This window comes from Syngnathus floridae, chromosome 12 (assembly GCF_059516105.1).
Source record: "Syngnathus floridae isolate MCC-2025c chromosome 12, RoL_Sflo_1.0, whole genome shotgun sequence".
Classification (NCBI taxonomy): Eukaryota; Metazoa; Chordata; class Actinopteri; order Syngnathiformes; family Syngnathidae; genus Syngnathus; species Syngnathus floridae.
In genome coordinates, this window is record NC_142424.1 from 5,174,948 (window position 1) to 5,189,945 (window position 14,998).

The window sequence follows — 14,998 nt, forward strand, 5'->3', positions numbered from 1 at the left end:
AGACAATAAAAGAATGTTTTGTTGAGAAAAATCGTCCCTCACAGAGATAATAATAATATTTTTTTCTTTTGTAACGCTCAATTGACAGGTTGGTTAGTCTTCATGAAGGCATATTTGTACTTGTGGACATGATAAACAAAAATTGTAACCTCAATAAAATGTTGGTGAATGAACAAAAGAGATTAGGAGGACAAGAGCGGAGGCCAGGTTGGCAGAGAGCGCTTGATTTATGAACCCTCTGTGAGGGATAATGGAAAGGTGAAGTAATAGAGAGCGGCATTCTGAGAGCGAAACACTGTCGAAAACACCAAGGATGCGGGTTATAGTGCCAGGGAGAAGGATGCACCAATTCTGTCAGTGTAACAGGCCTGTTTTAAAAATTTAGCGCAGAAATGATTAAATGAATAATCTTATTCATGAGTAGCAAAGTAAAAACCAGGGATATTTTTTTTACACGAGAACTAACATTGCTGCAGAGGTGGTCTGTACTACTAAGCGTTGCACTTCAGGGTGTGTTTGGATTTTTTTTTTGGGTAGGTGGTCAATATAGGGGTGTACCAACTCTATTGGGGTGTCGGCACTTGATTTACGAACCCTTTGTGAGAGATAATGGAAAAGTGAAGGGATGCGGGGCAGCAGTCGGTAAGAGAAACAACGGCTTAGCCGTTTTAATGGAAAGCTGGAAGGCATTCGATATACTATAACCGGCCGGCCGTGTTGATGAAGTGGCAGCACTTATCTGGGGAGTCGTGACACAGCCACTTGAAGAAATAGAAGCCACTTCCAGGACGAAAATCAACTTTTAGTGAAAGGTGATAATAAACATTAAGAGAGGGGAAAAACATAACTGGTCAGGCATTCATAATACACATTATTTTACCTCCTCTTTTTCTGACATATGTGCAAATGAGATCATTTTATTCCCGGTCGGTGTTCCATGACTATAATCCAAAAATCTATTAGGCTGCTGGTAAAGAAGCATCATCCATCTTTTTACATTTCATAAGTGATTCGACGAGACACATTAATGTGACACGAGGCGGCGCGAAAGGATCTTAATGGAGGTCAATTGATTGGACCAACTGTTTTTTCCTGCAAGGCGCAGTGCGTTGTGGGTTTCGCCGCAGTGCTCTTTACATTGACTGGTGGGGAGTAAAGGCCAGCTGTGTGTGTTTTTTTTTTTGTAGTCCCTAAAATGTAAACTGTCAAATCTGCTGCTGTGACCAGTTTTAAGTGTGTATATGTTGCAGTGTAAGGCCGATTTGTCTGGATGCTCTCCTCGGTGTGTGTGTGTGCTTGTCGGAGGCGTTCTCACTTACTGTAGAGTAGCCACATAAATCAAGTTGAGTATCGCAAGCAGTCAGCCATCGCCGACAGTCCATTATAGCTGAAATCCTCCTAATGAGCTTTTTACCGGACCGGGCAGAAGGAAGCTCATACGGGTCACGTGCAAACACTCGTTCCCTAAAGCTAACATACCGTGACTATTAAAAGTCCATGATGCCGAATCGTTGCTTATAGGCATTGTTTGGCTTTTTTTTTTTTTTTTTGTTTGCTACTTTCTGTGCACAGGTTGGAGTTTTAGCATGGGGTCGGCCTACCAGTTCCACAGCTGGCGAGTGTTTGTGGTGGTGTGTGCGCTGCCTTGCGTCTCAGCTGTGGTGGCGCTCACCTTCATGCCTGAGAGCCCTCGCTTCTTCTTACAGGTGAGAGAGAAGAGTCATTATAGCAGAGATCGAGAAATTTCAGGATGAAGCAAAACATGCATAATAATTTCTCCAGGTGGATTTAAGTTGACCTGCACTAAACTTTTGAGTGAAGTTTATCAGCGTGATTTGGCTTTTTCCAATTATCGTCTAGATGGGCAAACATGACGAGGCCTGGATGGTCCTCAAGCACATCCATGACACCAACATGCGAGCTCGCGGAGAGCCCGAGAGAGTCTTCACTGTGAGTTGACACTTCAGAGCGCCCCCTTGTGGCCTCAGAAAACAGTCAATGAACTGACGAGAGTCTCCCCCTACAGGTCAATCGGATTAAGATCCCCAAGCTGCTGAACGAGCTGGTGGAGTTGCAGAACGAGTCTGCAAACCCAGTGGTCAAGTTTTTCTCCAAAGTCAAGGCCGAACTCCGAGGGGTTAGTTTTGGTTTGAATTCTGAACTTTCAAGTTGGGCATCACCTGTTCTACACTCTCCGATTTTGTTGATTTATTTTTTTGTGTGCGTTTATTTACATCTTTGCACAATTGACATAATCAATACACCAATTTATAAAAACTACACAAGCATTAAAAAAAGTACATAGCATGGGACACTTGACACTGACAGTTTTGACAGTCATTTGAGAATGCAGCATAGTACTGACACCTACTGGACGCAAGTGTAACAGCAATAACCATAAATTGTAAAAAATGTTAACACAGTGGGACTCAGTCAACGACTTTTTCCACAGTTGTTTCGACAAGATATAATAATGAATAACATTCCTTTTGTTTTTCCCCCCCCCCCACTAGATCTTGTCCACTTTCATGAAATGTTTTGACTACCCAGTAAAAGACAACACCATGAAACTGGCAGCGGTTTGGTTCACGCTCTCTTTTGGGTAAGACCAACCCTATCGTGAATGAGTAGTTGTGGAAGTTTTAACTTCTAACTTGACTTTTTACTATTTTCCATTGAAATCTCAAATGTGAAAATGCAGGTTCTACGGGTTGTCTGTGTGGTTCCCCGACGTGATCAAACATCTGCAAGCCGACGAGTACGCCTCGCGAGTAAAGATCCACACCAACGAACGCATCGAAGATTTCACTTTCAACTTCACGCTGGAGAACCAGATTCACAGAAATGGCGTTTTCTATAACGACAGGTAACCACTTGGATCCGTAGGCGTTACCTCATCATGTCGTGGGCCTCTTTTGAACTATTGGTGATGACCGTTCATATTAATTCTGTCTCCGTTATCTCTGCCTCCACCAGGAAATGAAAAGGCTTATCTTGACGGTTCGCCCCGTCGTCTATGACAAAGAAAAGATACATGTGCACATACATGTTTGTTGATGTTCTTCACAAAAGAAATGTTTTTCTGTGCAGGTTTATTAGCATGAAGTTCAAGGCGGTCTCGTTTATCAACTCCTCGTTCCTCAACTGCTACTTTGAGGACGTCTCATCCGTGGGCTCCTCCTTCAAAAACTGCACCTTTGTCGATTCCTTGTTCTACAACACAGGTACATTTTTGCACTTTAATTCCAAGCCTCCCCCACACAATCCAATGAGTGGAATGGAAACGTTTCAGAAGTGCAAGGCGAGAGAAGGCGGTGAGAGAAACCAGAGCTGAATCAGACCTTAAGGGAGTCTAAGCCTTCACATGATTTCCCATGCAGCATTCTGGAAAAGTGCTGAACACGGAAACAGCAAAGGCATGGAAGGTGCTGATGCACCATGGGAAATGACGTCTAATTTGATACCCCGGAGCAAAATTAACACTAGTGTGGTCCATGTAGGAAATTTAATATAAAGTTGCCTGCATACCTGACGTGGCTTTTGCAGATATTGACGACATGAAGCTGACAAACTCAAGGCTGGTCAACAGCTCCTTCCACCACAACAAGACGGGCTGTCAGATGACCTTCGACGACGACTACAGCGCGTACTGGGTCTACTTTGTCAACTTCCTGGGAACGTTGGCCGTCCTGCCCGGCAACATCGTCTCGGCCCTCCTCATGGACAAAATAGGCCGTCTTAGCATGTTGGGTATGACGTGACGATGTATACAAATACTTTTTAGGTACTTTACATGAGCATGGTATTCTTTTTTCTTTTTTGTTACATTTTTCAGAGGGGCTAATAGTTAGCCAGTTAATAGCCAGCCACTAAGCTGAGCTTGAAACAACACTCATTTGTTTACACCCATGTCACTCATCAGTCCAGGCCCCGCCTTTTAAAGCCGTACACACTCAAAGTCACAAATACAGAAGAACACATGGGTGGAGACAAAATACTATAGATAAAAGGATGATACTTGAAAATACAAGTATATGCACTTATTAAGTACAGAGTTGAGAGTACCACCTCTGACAAATAGCAACCCTCTGCCTTCGCTTGGGGCCCCGAGTGGTGACTGTCCCGCCCAAATCCCGTAGGGGGCTCCATGGTGCTGTCTGGAATCAGCTGCTTCTTCCTGTGGTTTGGCACCAGCGAGTCCATGATGATCTTCATGTTGTGCCTCTACAACGGCCTCAGTATCTCCGCCTGGAATTCCCTGGATGTGGTCACCACCGAGCTCTACCCCACCGACAGGAGGTGACGAATGATTGATAGAATCAAAGAACCGATATACTAAAAAGTTTTCCACTGTTTTCAATGCTAAACTTCTTTTGCAGAGGCACCGGATTTGGCTTCTGCAACGCCTTGTGCAAACTAGCCGCCGTGCTGGGCAACCTGATCTTTGGCTCTCTGGTGGGCATCACCAAGGCCATCCCGATCCTGCTGGCGTCGTCCGTGCTGGTCTGCGGCGGCCTGGTGGGCCTGCGGCTGCCCGACACACGCGCCAATGTCCTCATGTAAACATTTGGTATGTGTATGGGAATCATTGTTCAGATTCATCATGACGTCATAATTGCTACCTATGAAGCTAATTTAAGCCGCCCGCCCTCACTTAACATAAACTGGATTGTCATTTGAGCACAGTAAAAGTCCCTAAAACACACGAGTTTACATATCGAAACACACCGAAACGGGACTAGAGACAAGCACAGCGTCTTGCACAAATTATTAATATGTGCTAATGCTGCTTTTTGACCCTCACAGGCAGCTTTAACTTTACAGGAGCCATTTCTCTCAGATGATCGTCAAATTATAGAGAGCTGGTGCTGATGTGAAAAAAAAAAAAAAAATGCCATACAGCTAACACTTCCTACTAAATTCCTCTCATCCGTCACATGCCATCACCATTCCGACATGAACTGTGAAGCTTTTTTGCAAGAATAATCTTAAGGCCATACAGCATTCAATGCAGTGCCATTTCTATAGTGACACAAAAAAAAACAAGTTTACATTTTCTGCTTTTTGAACGTCGAGTGCGGGCTCCTCGTGTGTGTGTTGTGTTCAAAGACCCCACGGTCTTCTCATCGCTTCCCCCGATTGTGTCATTCCCTGTCTTGTCTCTCCCCACCGCTTCGAAAACAAAAGCTCCAAGGCCTTTTTCTACAATGTGGTGCCTCTCTCTATCGCTTCCCAAACGCGGCTGGGAACTTTTGCTGCTTTGTTGTGTCTTCTCCACGTTAATAAGGTGTCTGCAATAATGCGGAAAACTTTTAAAGGGCCAGTGTTGCTTCAACTTCTTGATTGCGTGTTTTGATGTCGCATAGACACTTTATCTCTGAAATCAATTCGTCCATACATCGCAAATAAAGCAAGTCAGCTTTTTTTGCGAGAGGGGTGGAATTTTCTCGTAGATTGCGTTCCAAATCTTATTGAGGGAATGATGCTTAAAAATCCTTGAAAACAAATAAAACCTGGCAAACATGGTTTTTAAATGCACTAATTTTAATTCCTCAATCCAAAACAAGTTCATCTTAAAAATGGAACACAACTAGCAAAACTTCTCAAACCGATTTTCTTTCCCTTCTGAAACTCATGGTCTAAATCCCGCTTGAAAATATGCAATACATTTTCCCGTTTCTCGCCATACATTCCTGTTTCCAAATCCTGCATGTTTGTTGCGAAATGCTCTTTCTTATTGCCTGTAATCTTTTCTTCCTCGTCGTCTTTTCGTCACATGGTCATTTCAGTGGCGACGTGATGCCGTGTCGTTGTTGCCAAGATGTTCTATTTGCGCGCCTGGATGACTTATTTTCATAAGAAAAAATCGATGTGGTGAATGCCGTGTGTGGCGTCTACATAAAATGTCTCATTTGAACTTGACACCTTCTTGTTGTTTTTTTCATACTCTCAGCAGTAGGTGGCGCCATTAATTCGTTCAAGTCCACTTAAACTTTTAGGGTGTGTGTTTTTAAAAGAAAAAAAATAGCACCGTATTACTTGACACGTATAATTTTATTTAAATAGAGCCAAGTTGCACGAATGGAATAGTATGCCTGCATTTTCTTCCCCCCTAGTTCTTATGGAATCGTGTGATCACAGGCGTTTCTCACTGCTTCCTGTCACAGGAAGTCCAGGAAATGCCTCATCCATGAGAAGCGAAGCGCTACGTTTGTGCTAAAAGAAAAAAAAGTCTGCAAATTATCAATTTTGCAGAAAATACTGAAAATTAGATTATGTCTTATAAACATTTCTATATATTTCTTTGTAGTTGTATAACAAGGATAAAACACTTTTAATGTTTCAGAAAACTTGGTCCTGGAAAATTTACTGTAGGTGAAAAAAACTTTTTTATTCACGCTTTGTATTTATCAACATAAAGCGTACATTTGATTAATTTGTATGAAGGTCCTGCTCATACATACAAAATCGGAATCACATTGCATGTTTTCAAATTTTTAGTTAGAAAATGTCCAACAGCAACAACGTTGAAAAACACTTGGAAACACCAAACCATAAAAAGTTGTTCAGTTTGTCAAAAGGACATGCTAAGGCTTCTTGGCTTGGAAGCGATGTAATACAATTTGCTTCTAGTAGATTTGGACAGAAGAAGAAATAGGAAAGGGTCCAAACAGGCGTGTATGCAGCACAGACAAACGGCCACGTTGAAGACCACGTAGGAACCATCTGTGCCGTCCACAAAAAGCTGCACGTAATGGAGGAAGTGCACCACCCCGGCGGGTGTGAAGCATAGCAAGAAGATGGCAAACACCAGAGAACTGGCCTTCATGTAGGCAGCCCAGTCCAGATGCGATCGCTGCAGCTCGCACATGATCTGACCGTAGCACAGAACCGTTACCACCAGTGGGCCCAAGAGTCCCGCCAGAGTCAAGAAGAGGTTGTAGTGGAGAAAGAAGACGTGAGAGCCCGCATCCAGTGGCAGCACGTCGTGACAGGTGATGCGGCCCAGCTCTGGGATCCGAAAGCTCTGCTGCACCAGCAGATGAGGCAGGACGGCGGCGGTGAACACCCCCCAGACGGTGGCCGCGGTCAAGGCGGCGTAGAAGCGCTTGGGGAGACGCTTGTATGTGAAGGGGTGCACCACGGCCAGGTAGCGCTGGACACTGATGCAGGCCAGCGTGTGTGCCGAGCAGCAGAGGTTGCCATAGAAACAAGCCGTGACCGCCCGGCAGGCGGCCTCTCCTAGCACCCAGTGGTTACCATGGAGATGGTAGTGGGCCTTGAAGAAAAGGGAGACCAGCAGGAGAAGGTCGGAAGCCGCCAGGCTGCTGTAGAGGATGGCCGACGAGACCACTCGCACCTTAGTGGCCAATGCGCTTAGGATGGCCACATTAGCTGGGACCCCCACCACCACGACCAGCATGTAGACGGCGGGGAGGATCTTGGTGCTCAGCGGGCTGTTCAGGTACCCCCCGCTGCTGTTGCTTAGCAACCGGAGCGTGGGAGGTGAGGGGATGGGACGGTAGGTCCCGTTCGAAGAAATGAAACGCCTCTGCGCCAATAGTTGTCCTTTGAAAGTTCTGGGAACCGCTACTTCATTCACATTGTTCTGGTCTTGGATTCTTAACTTCTTTTTACCTGCCAAAAAACACATTCTTTAAGTACTCAAACACAATTTCAAGTCAAGAACTTATCTGAACCATAAATATTTTGTCATAATATGATAAAATGACCCAAAATAAGTTTTTGTCTTAAAAATATTGAAATCAAACAATAATGACTCGTAAATCATATTAAAACATTATTTAGGGCCTGACATATAAGTAAATGAACAAATATATATATTTTTTAAATTAATTTCGCTGCTCCACTTTTCTACAAGTACTAAATTCTATTTGATGTACACGTAGGAGGCATTGTGCAAAGTTTCCTTGGAAGCTCAGCTGTCAAAACATAATAATGAAAAACATTCTTTTTTCCTCAGACACTCCCTTGACAAAACATGTTCCCTCTTTCAACACAAGTGTCAAAAATGAAACCTAAGCCAAAAAAGCCTTAATTTATTGTCCTAGGCTTTCATGACACTCTCTTACCTTTCTTCTGAAGCGTTCCATTCAGACAGAGCACGAGAACCAGCAAAAATAAATATTTCCCCATGTTTTTGTGCGCCTTTGACCCGCATGCAGCTCCACACCCCGTCCATACGCTTCACTTCTCCGTGACAGAAAAAAAAAACCCTTCCTTGTGGGTTGGCCTCTGTGAGGCTCTTCGCCGGCCTGTTTATGATCTAGACTGCATTGCGTGCTTTATAACGTTCAAAGGTCACACATCCCATGGAATCCCATATATTACTTTGTGTTTTTTCTAATGTGGACTCAAATATAATATTCCATATCGCTGATTTGACTTTGAAATATGATCCCTTAATGTGAGGTCATAACTGAGTACGTGCAGAGGAAATATCTGCCTGGAGATGATAAACTTGTCTCAACACGAGCTTGTCCACATCCGTTTGACAATTCTGTTTCACTTTTTCTTTCCTAGCAGCATTTGACCTTCTGAGTTTATTTACCCAACTTAATGTACCACCACTATCTTGTCACCTTCATAATATGTTTTTTTTTATTATTATTATTGGGAAGAAACACTGATAAACCCCTCAGCATTTTCCACAAAGCCATTTCTCATGATTTATTAGCATTAAGCTAGCCTAAATGCATCATCATAATTAATTAGGGTTCATGTTTTTCTGCTATCACAGCCACAAAAACAAGATGACCTCCACATCTTCCTTATTTGAAGCAAGAGGAGGGATACTTGTTGACATTTACTGTCCGGCCAGGTCCCAAAATAACTCAAGACAAGTTAACAACAGGAAGCGGTTTTATCTCATGGAAACGTCATTAAAGAAGCTTGGCGCGTATTGGAAGCAAGTGAAACCAATTGAAACAAGTCGCCATGTTTATTCCTGTTGACGTTCTACAGCTATCAATTCTTATTGGACGATGCTGATAGATAAGAATGACTCTCACTATACTGCAGATTTCTGTTTAGATTTGAGCTCCCACAGATTTGGCTGCCAGGTCAATGTGACCTTCTTTGTTGATTATTGTAGTCTTTAATCTGAGAGTCCAGATGTTTGGAAACTTGATGGCGAGAAGTCCACAAAAGTTACGTGCTTGTTATGTTGAGATGTACAATGGGGACCAGATAGCAATTGCTTTAAGAACTGCTGCGGACTAGAATACAGGACTGGTCAAGGGGATGATAGTTATGATACAACTAACTAAAACAATTATACCAAAAATGTCCTTACGTTTTTATCTTATGAGTGAAAATAATTGATTAGATAGATTCTGTTTGTTTTGTCTATGAGACCTTTGAAACAGATTGGAAAGATGATGGTCATAATAAATCAAAACAATTTACAAAATTAATTTTAAAAAATTATCAATTTTTTTCCCCTTTTGTAATGTTCTTGCATTTGTATTTTTGGACAATCAGACTCATGTCTAGCCTCCAGGTCGTTTTAATAATCTCTTGGCTCGCATCCGCTGCAGCGGCGACGGGAAACGTGACGTCAGCCCCGAAAGAATGCCACTCCGTTCGCTGCTGATTGGCCGGCAGCCGGGGCCACTTTTGGGGTGGGCTGAACCAGGAGAACATCCTGGGAACGAAAAGCTACTGCTGCAAGTCACTACATCAAGAGTGTGAGGAGCTCCACAGACTCGTCGAGACACAATTTATTTTTTTTATTCATTCGTGTTTGCATTTGATTGCTGAAGCTCCTCAATGTCTCCGGCAACTCCGATTCTCATGCTGTCGCTCCTGCTTGTCGTGTGCGCATGCGCCGCCGCGGCAGCCCACGACAATCGTAAGGTTTTTATTATTCTATTTATTATTACTATTATGTTTTAACGATAATAATAACCATGTTAACATTAATTGTGCTGTAATGTGTAAAAATATTTATATTTATGATAACCGTTAGATTATATGACGTCACCCAGCCTGTTGAGCCATAGCTCATGAGTTTAATGACTTTTATTGATATGTGCGAAAGAACTGTTTTGCTCTTCACATTATTTTAAATGATGTCATTTCTTTTTAAAATCTATATAAAGTACAAGCTTGTTACTAGTTTTCCTATTAAATCACGTTTTGGGTGAAAGGTCCTTCAAGATACAAGTGTTGTTAGTTAACATAGTTAATTAAAAACTATAACTACAAGGACTAGAATGTGTAAACTATTTGTAAAGGAGTAGCAAGCCATATTTTGTTAGCATATGCTAAACTGTTGATCAACTCAACGCTATTTTAACACTCGTGTACAGAAAGCGCCAGAGGAAGAATGTTCTCCTACTTCGGAACATCATCCACTGACGAACCCTTCACCCTGGAGGATATCTACGGGCTCGAAGTAGATCCGAGGGTGAACAGAACCCCGAGGGTCAGAGGTGCCTTGAGGGTCAGCAATGTGACCGCCATCTCTGAGGAGGTACGCAGCTTCCTGACGGGCCGTCTTTCCACTCTGATCATCCCGTCCTTCTACGCTGTGGTGTGCCTGCTCGCTGTGCCCGTCAACGCCTGCGCCGCCCTGGCCTTCTTGCGCCGCATCCGACCCAAGAAACCTGCGGCCATCTACATGCTGAACCTGGCATGTGCTGACCTGCTTTTCGCCATCCTCCTGCCCTTTAAGTCAGCCTACCACTTCTCCGGGAACAACTGGGTCTTCGGTGAGTCCATGTGCCGTGTGGTCACCGCCTCCTTCTACTGGAACATGTATTGCTCAGTCCTCCTGGTGGCCTGCATCAGTGTGGACCGTCTTCTGGCTGTGGTGTACCCCATTGATTCTCTGGCCTGGAGGAGGCCCCGCAACGCCATCCTGGCCTGCGTTGCCATGTGGATCATTTCCCTAGCTGGCTCAGTACCCCTGGTGGTCTCGGAGCAGACGTTCTACCTGAAAGAGCTGGATATCACCACCTGCCATGATGTCCGGCCGGTGGACGAGGTGGTTGGGCTCTACGGGGCGTACTTCGTTGGCTTGTGCGTCGCACTCTTTGTCATCCCGCTGCTGGTCACCATCATTTCTTACACCCGTGTGATTTGGTCCTTGAGCCTGGCACCTCGCGGCATTCCTGGACGTTCCCGTCGGAGAACCAGGTCCCTGGTGATGGTGTTGACGGTGCTGGTGATCTTCTTGTTGTGCTTTGCACCCACAAACTGTCTCCTTCTGCTCCACTACGCGCAGCTCCATGATGGGGTGAAGCAGGTCCATGACGCCCCAGAGAAATCATATGTGGCCTATCTAGTCTTTCTATGTTTAGGGAGCCTCAACTGTCTGCTAGACCCGGTGCTCTACTGCTTCGGTTCGTCTCAGTGCCAACGAGAACTCGCTGGGGCGCTGAGGTGTCAGAAGATGGCCGAGAGCTTCAGCACCAGTTCGTCGGACTCATACAGGTCCAGCTCCAGGACCATCTTGAAGTCCAGTCGCATGGAAAGCTCAAAGCAAAACATCTCATTTGTCAAAAAGGATTCATTGCAAGAGAGCCACGCCGGATTGTACAAGAAACTTCTGGTCTAAGTACCAACCTGCACATCCAGGACCACTGACCAAACAAACTTGAGTGCACTTCCACCACAGGAATCTTACCCAAGAAGTTTCAAAAGAAACAGAGGACCAAGGTCTAAATTTTACTAATTGGGCTAGAAAGCCTTTGACCGGATGGCTACTCACCTATATAATAAAACATGATTCAGTACTATTTCTGTTTTTACAACATAAATGTGAAATAACAAGCGTTTCGACACAATGAAGGATGACTTTTCATTTTGCACACTAAATCTATTTAAGCTGTTACATTACAATGTTAAGCAAAGTCAATATTCATGTGTGTTATGTGTATATTTGCTCACTTTCTTAAATGATATCTTACTTTACACTTTCTTGGTTAAATAAACACGTTTCAAACCACTTTTTGACTATGTTTGGAAATGATAAACACGCTTTTACAGCACAAGACAGCAGACTATTCATGTTGTCATTGCTCTATCGCCCCCTGTTGACTGACATGAGTACTTCACTTACATCAAGCTGGACAGCCCTTGTTTTAGCCACTAGAGAGCGCCAGAGGAAATGTTTTGACCACAGTTGTCCTCAACTCAAACGCGTTTTGCGCTTTTATTTATGCAACGAGTTAACTGTTATTTTACGGTAATTGAAAATATTAACATATGCATTTTTATTTATATATTTATCGTATATATATTTATAAATTGAAGACATTTTAGCTGTGATATGAAGTAATACTTGAATAACTGCGAAATAAAATGTCAAAATATCAGGGACTGAACGGTGTCCGCCGGTACGTCACGATTGGATCCGCGTGGTCATGTGTCATGTGACGTCACCGGGGGCGAACACCAGGTCCTGGAAGGGCGGAGATTAAGACAAGCAAACGCAAGGTGCCACGCCCGTCGAGATCATCTGCACTACCACGGTACCTCCCAAAACCACGCAGCCGTTGTTTTTATAGCATTGAGCAAAACAAGCTGAAAAACGACGCCGTCATGGCTGCGTGGGGTGAACGATTTTATGTACTGGTCTTCATTCTCCTTCATTTTCTACACACCTGCTCAGGTGACGAAGGTGAGTGATTTTGTTTACTACCAAAAGGCGCAAAGAAGAAGACCATATTTTGATTTTATGTCCTTAATCAGTGTGTGATATTGTAGGTTTTTATGTAAGTATGGAGCATTTTATTGCAGGGGAATTGATTCGGAAGTCGATTTTTTAATTAATGTGGTCATATGACATAAAGTGGCGCTTGGCTGTTACGCCCATACTTTCGGTTAATGCTTCCGGAGGAGAAATACCTCACTACGAAACCGGATGGCTGCAATCTTGTCTTGCCTTTAGTTTGATGACCACAAAGTGTCACCGGCAAATGTAAATAATCGTGTTTAACAACTACTGATGTTGAAACCAGGAACTTTATGCAACACAGATGTGAAGCAATGTTATGTGTGTATGATGTAATAGTGGTTCAGTGATTCACAAACAAAGATTTGGATGATTGAAATAGATCACACACGTACACAACAAAGTATTAGTTTGGACAATCACAGGAAAGGCCTGACTATTTTGTTATTTCTCTGCGTGTTCCCCCACAGAGAAGTTACGAGGCTTCACCGGCACCGAGACCACCGATGGGATTTGGGTGGGCGTGCAAGCCAAATCGGTCCTGACCAGCAGCCTCACCACGGTCTTCCTGCCGGTCCTTTACATCCTGGTGTTCGTGGTGGGATTGCCTACCAACGCCATGGCCGTCTGGGTGTTCCTCTTCCGCACCAAGACGAAGAACCCGGCGTCAATCTACATGGCCAACCTGGCTCTGGCTGACCTGTTGTTTGTTATCTGGGTCCCGCTGAAGATCGCCTACCACTTCAACGAGAACAACTGGATATATGGCGAGGGGTTGTGCAAGGTCTTGGTGTGCTTCTTCTACGGGAACATGTACTGTTCTATGGCTTTCATCGCCTGCATCAGCGTGCAGCGCTATTGGGTCGTGGTATACCCGATGGCCCAGCGGCGGCGTGAGAAAATGACAGCGTACGTGGTTTCGGTGGTCATCTGGGTGACCGTGTGGCTCCTCACCGTGCCGCTTTACCTGTACGACCAGGAGGTGCGTGTGGTCAACCTCGACATCCTCACCTGCCATGACGTCACCCGGCCCAGTCAGAAAAAGATGGCGGCGGGCTACTTCCTCACCATGGGCACGTTGGGCTTTGTGGGGCCAGCGGCCGTGTGCGTCGTCTCCTATGCGCTCATGCTGCGCGCGCTCCGCACTAGCATGACGGTGGACGTCGGTGTGGCCAAGCAGCGGCGCAAGGCGATAGTGCTGATCATCATCGTACTGGTGATGTTCTTGGTGTGCTTCGCACCTAGCAACATCATGCTCTTGGTGCACTACGCGCTGCTCCTAAACGAGGTCCCCAACAACCTCTACGGCTTCTACATTACCACGTTGTGCTTGGCCAGCCTCAACAGCTGCATTGATCCCTTCGTCTATTACTTCATCTCGGATGACTTCCGCCAGCACGTCAAAAACACCTTCCTGTGCCGGAGCCAGCGCACTGTGGAGAGGATGCGTGTGTCCTTCAGTGCTCTCAAGTTCTCCAAGAAGACCAACACCTACACATCTGACTCTGGTGGAAACACGGGCAGCTCGCAATGCTAGCTGGTGCTATGACTCTATCCAGATATAACGGGTTGTGTTTACTGTCGTTGCTACTGTTTTAAATAGAGCAGCCAAAGGATCGTGGTTGGTTACCATGTTTGGCCTCATAGTTCTGACGTTCCAAACTTCAAAACAAACCAAAGGCTTTCTATCATAACAAAGGCTTCCCCAAAATATTCAGTGAAGACTTGTCCATAAGTGTCCATATTCTTTATTTTTTTCTCACAAGGAGAATGTATTAAGTCTTCTCAGTTTCATTTTACGTTTCTAACACATGCATTTTCTTCACCTTCGATTGTAATGACAAAAATGGTGATGTTTGTAAGGATATTTTATACACTTGCAGCAACTTTTTCTTCAGTTTTTAATTTGTAGCGTTTCTTTTGTTTGGGTTGTATCACTTCTACGCACTTTTAAGCTTTATGGACCCTTGAGGACACCATGTTTTTTATTTAAGTTGGAGTGGAACCTAAAAAAGCCACCTTGTTAATATCAGAGAATCTTCATTGTAGAAGGGGCTCGAGAACACGTTTGTTTTATTAAATGATGACTGAGTGTGATTACGATTGTTTATTTTTCTTTTGACACTTTGCATAGTGAAATGAAATAAAGTGCAGATTTAAAAAACAAACTCAGAGTGAGTCTACAGTAGTAGTTATAAATCAGTTTTTACAGTACAGATTTGAACACAATATAATCAAAAAATAAAACTTAAGGTAGGTTGTCTAACTTTTTTTGTTTGGTGATTGCGTCATCAA

The 14,998-nt window shown here is 44.1% G+C and overlaps 4 protein-coding genes across 9 annotated transcripts in view; 3 read left to right on the plus strand and 1 right to left on the minus strand.

The window, feature by feature from the left end:
• The window catches only part of LOC148389699 (synaptic vesicle glycoprotein 2C-like), a 21,736-nt gene extending 12,035 nt beyond the window's left edge, over positions 1-9,701 (plus strand). The window contains exons 9-18 of one of the 4 annotated variants that reach the window (XM_088392925.1): positions 1,573-1,706; positions 1,861-1,950; positions 2,027-2,137; positions 2,514-2,602; positions 2,702-2,866; positions 3,091-3,224; positions 3,547-3,750; positions 4,140-4,299; positions 4,380-4,570; positions 9,561-9,701. In XM_088392925.1, the coding sequence (XP_088249051.1) occupies positions 1,573-1,706; positions 1,861-1,950; positions 2,027-2,137; positions 2,514-2,602; positions 2,702-2,866; positions 3,091-3,224; positions 3,547-3,750; positions 4,140-4,299; positions 4,380-4,563 (1,271 nt within the window). In that variant the 3' untranslated portion in view covers positions 4,564-4,570; positions 9,561-9,701. Of the gene's footprint in view, positions 1-1,572; positions 1,707-1,860; positions 1,951-2,026; positions 2,138-2,513; positions 2,603-2,701; positions 2,867-3,090; positions 3,426-3,546; positions 3,751-4,139; positions 4,300-4,379; positions 5,923-8,761; positions 9,221-9,560 lie in introns of those variants that run through there. The other 3 variants (XM_088392926.1, XM_088392924.1, XR_015861934.1) reach the window with 3 other exon arrangements.
• On the minus strand, positions 6,036-8,275 carry LOC148389700 (proteinase-activated receptor 3). Its single transcript, XM_088392947.1, has 2 exons — positions 8,094-8,275; positions 6,036-7,638 (listed from the first exon to the last, which is right to left on the minus strand). Exons 1-2 carry the CDS (start codon positions 8,155-8,157, stop codon positions 6,575-6,577), a joined length of 1,128 nt encoding a protein of 375 aa, XP_088249073.1. The 5' UTR covers positions 8,158-8,275; the 3' UTR covers positions 6,036-6,574.
• A 23-nt stretch (positions 9,702-9,724) lies between the features above and the next one.
• LOC148389701 (proteinase-activated receptor 1-like) lies at positions 9,725-11,974 on the plus strand. 2 transcript variants are annotated; one of them, XM_088392938.1, is made up of 2 exons: positions 9,725-9,874; positions 10,335-11,974. In XM_088392938.1, exons 1-2 carry the CDS (start codon positions 9,793-9,795, stop codon positions 11,582-11,584), a joined length of 1,332 nt encoding a protein of 443 aa, XP_088249064.1. In that variant the 5' UTR covers positions 9,725-9,792; the 3' UTR covers positions 11,585-11,974. The 2 variants fall into 2 exon arrangements, with proteins under 2 accessions (XP_088249064.1, XP_088249065.1); XM_088392939.1 differs by having other exon boundaries at positions 9,751-9,879.
• A 458-nt stretch (positions 11,975-12,432) lies between these two features.
• Positions 12,433-14,871, plus strand: LOC148389702 (proteinase-activated receptor 2-like). Of its 2 annotated transcripts, none has more exons than XM_088392945.1 (2): positions 12,433-12,649; positions 13,174-14,871. In XM_088392945.1, the coding sequence occupies exons 1-2, from the start codon at positions 12,571-12,573 to the stop codon at positions 14,238-14,240; spliced, it is 1,146 nt and encodes a 381-aa protein (XP_088249071.1). In that variant the 5' UTR covers positions 12,433-12,570; the 3' UTR covers positions 14,241-14,871. The 2 variants fall into 2 exon arrangements, with proteins under 2 accessions (XP_088249071.1, XP_088249072.1); XM_088392946.1 differs by lacking the exon at positions 12,433-12,649 and adding an exon at positions 12,840-12,949.
• Positions 14,872-14,998: the final 127 nt, after the last annotated feature.

What these genes read in the sequence shown, in the direction of transcription:
- LOC148389701 (XM_088392938.1), top strand. Translation starts at nt 9,793, where the DNA reads ATGTCTCCGGCAACTCCGATTCTCATGCTGTCGCTCCTGCTTGTCGTG. An exon ending in CGCGGCAGCCCACGACAATC is followed by an intron (nt 9,875 to 10,334) that starts GTAAGGTTTTTA and finishes ACTCGTGTACAG; the next exon opens with AAAGCGCCAGAGGAAGAATG.
- LOC148389700 (XM_088392947.1), bottom strand. Translation starts at nt 8,157, where the DNA reads ATGGGGAAATATTTATTTTTGCTGGTTCTCGTGCTCTGTCTGAATGGA. An exon ending in TGGAACGCTTCAGAAGAAAG is followed by an intron (nt 7,639 to 8,093) that starts GTAAGAGAGTGT and finishes GTTTTTTGGCAG; the next exon opens with GTAAAAAGAAGTTAAGAATC.
- LOC148389702 (XM_088392945.1), top strand. Translation starts at nt 12,571, where the DNA reads ATGGCTGCGTGGGGTGAACGATTTTATGTACTGGTCTTCATTCTCCTT. An exon ending in CACCTGCTCAGGTGACGAAG is followed by an intron (nt 12,650 to 13,173) that starts GTGAGTGATTTT and finishes GTTCCCCCACAG; the next exon opens with AGAAGTTACGAGGCTTCACC.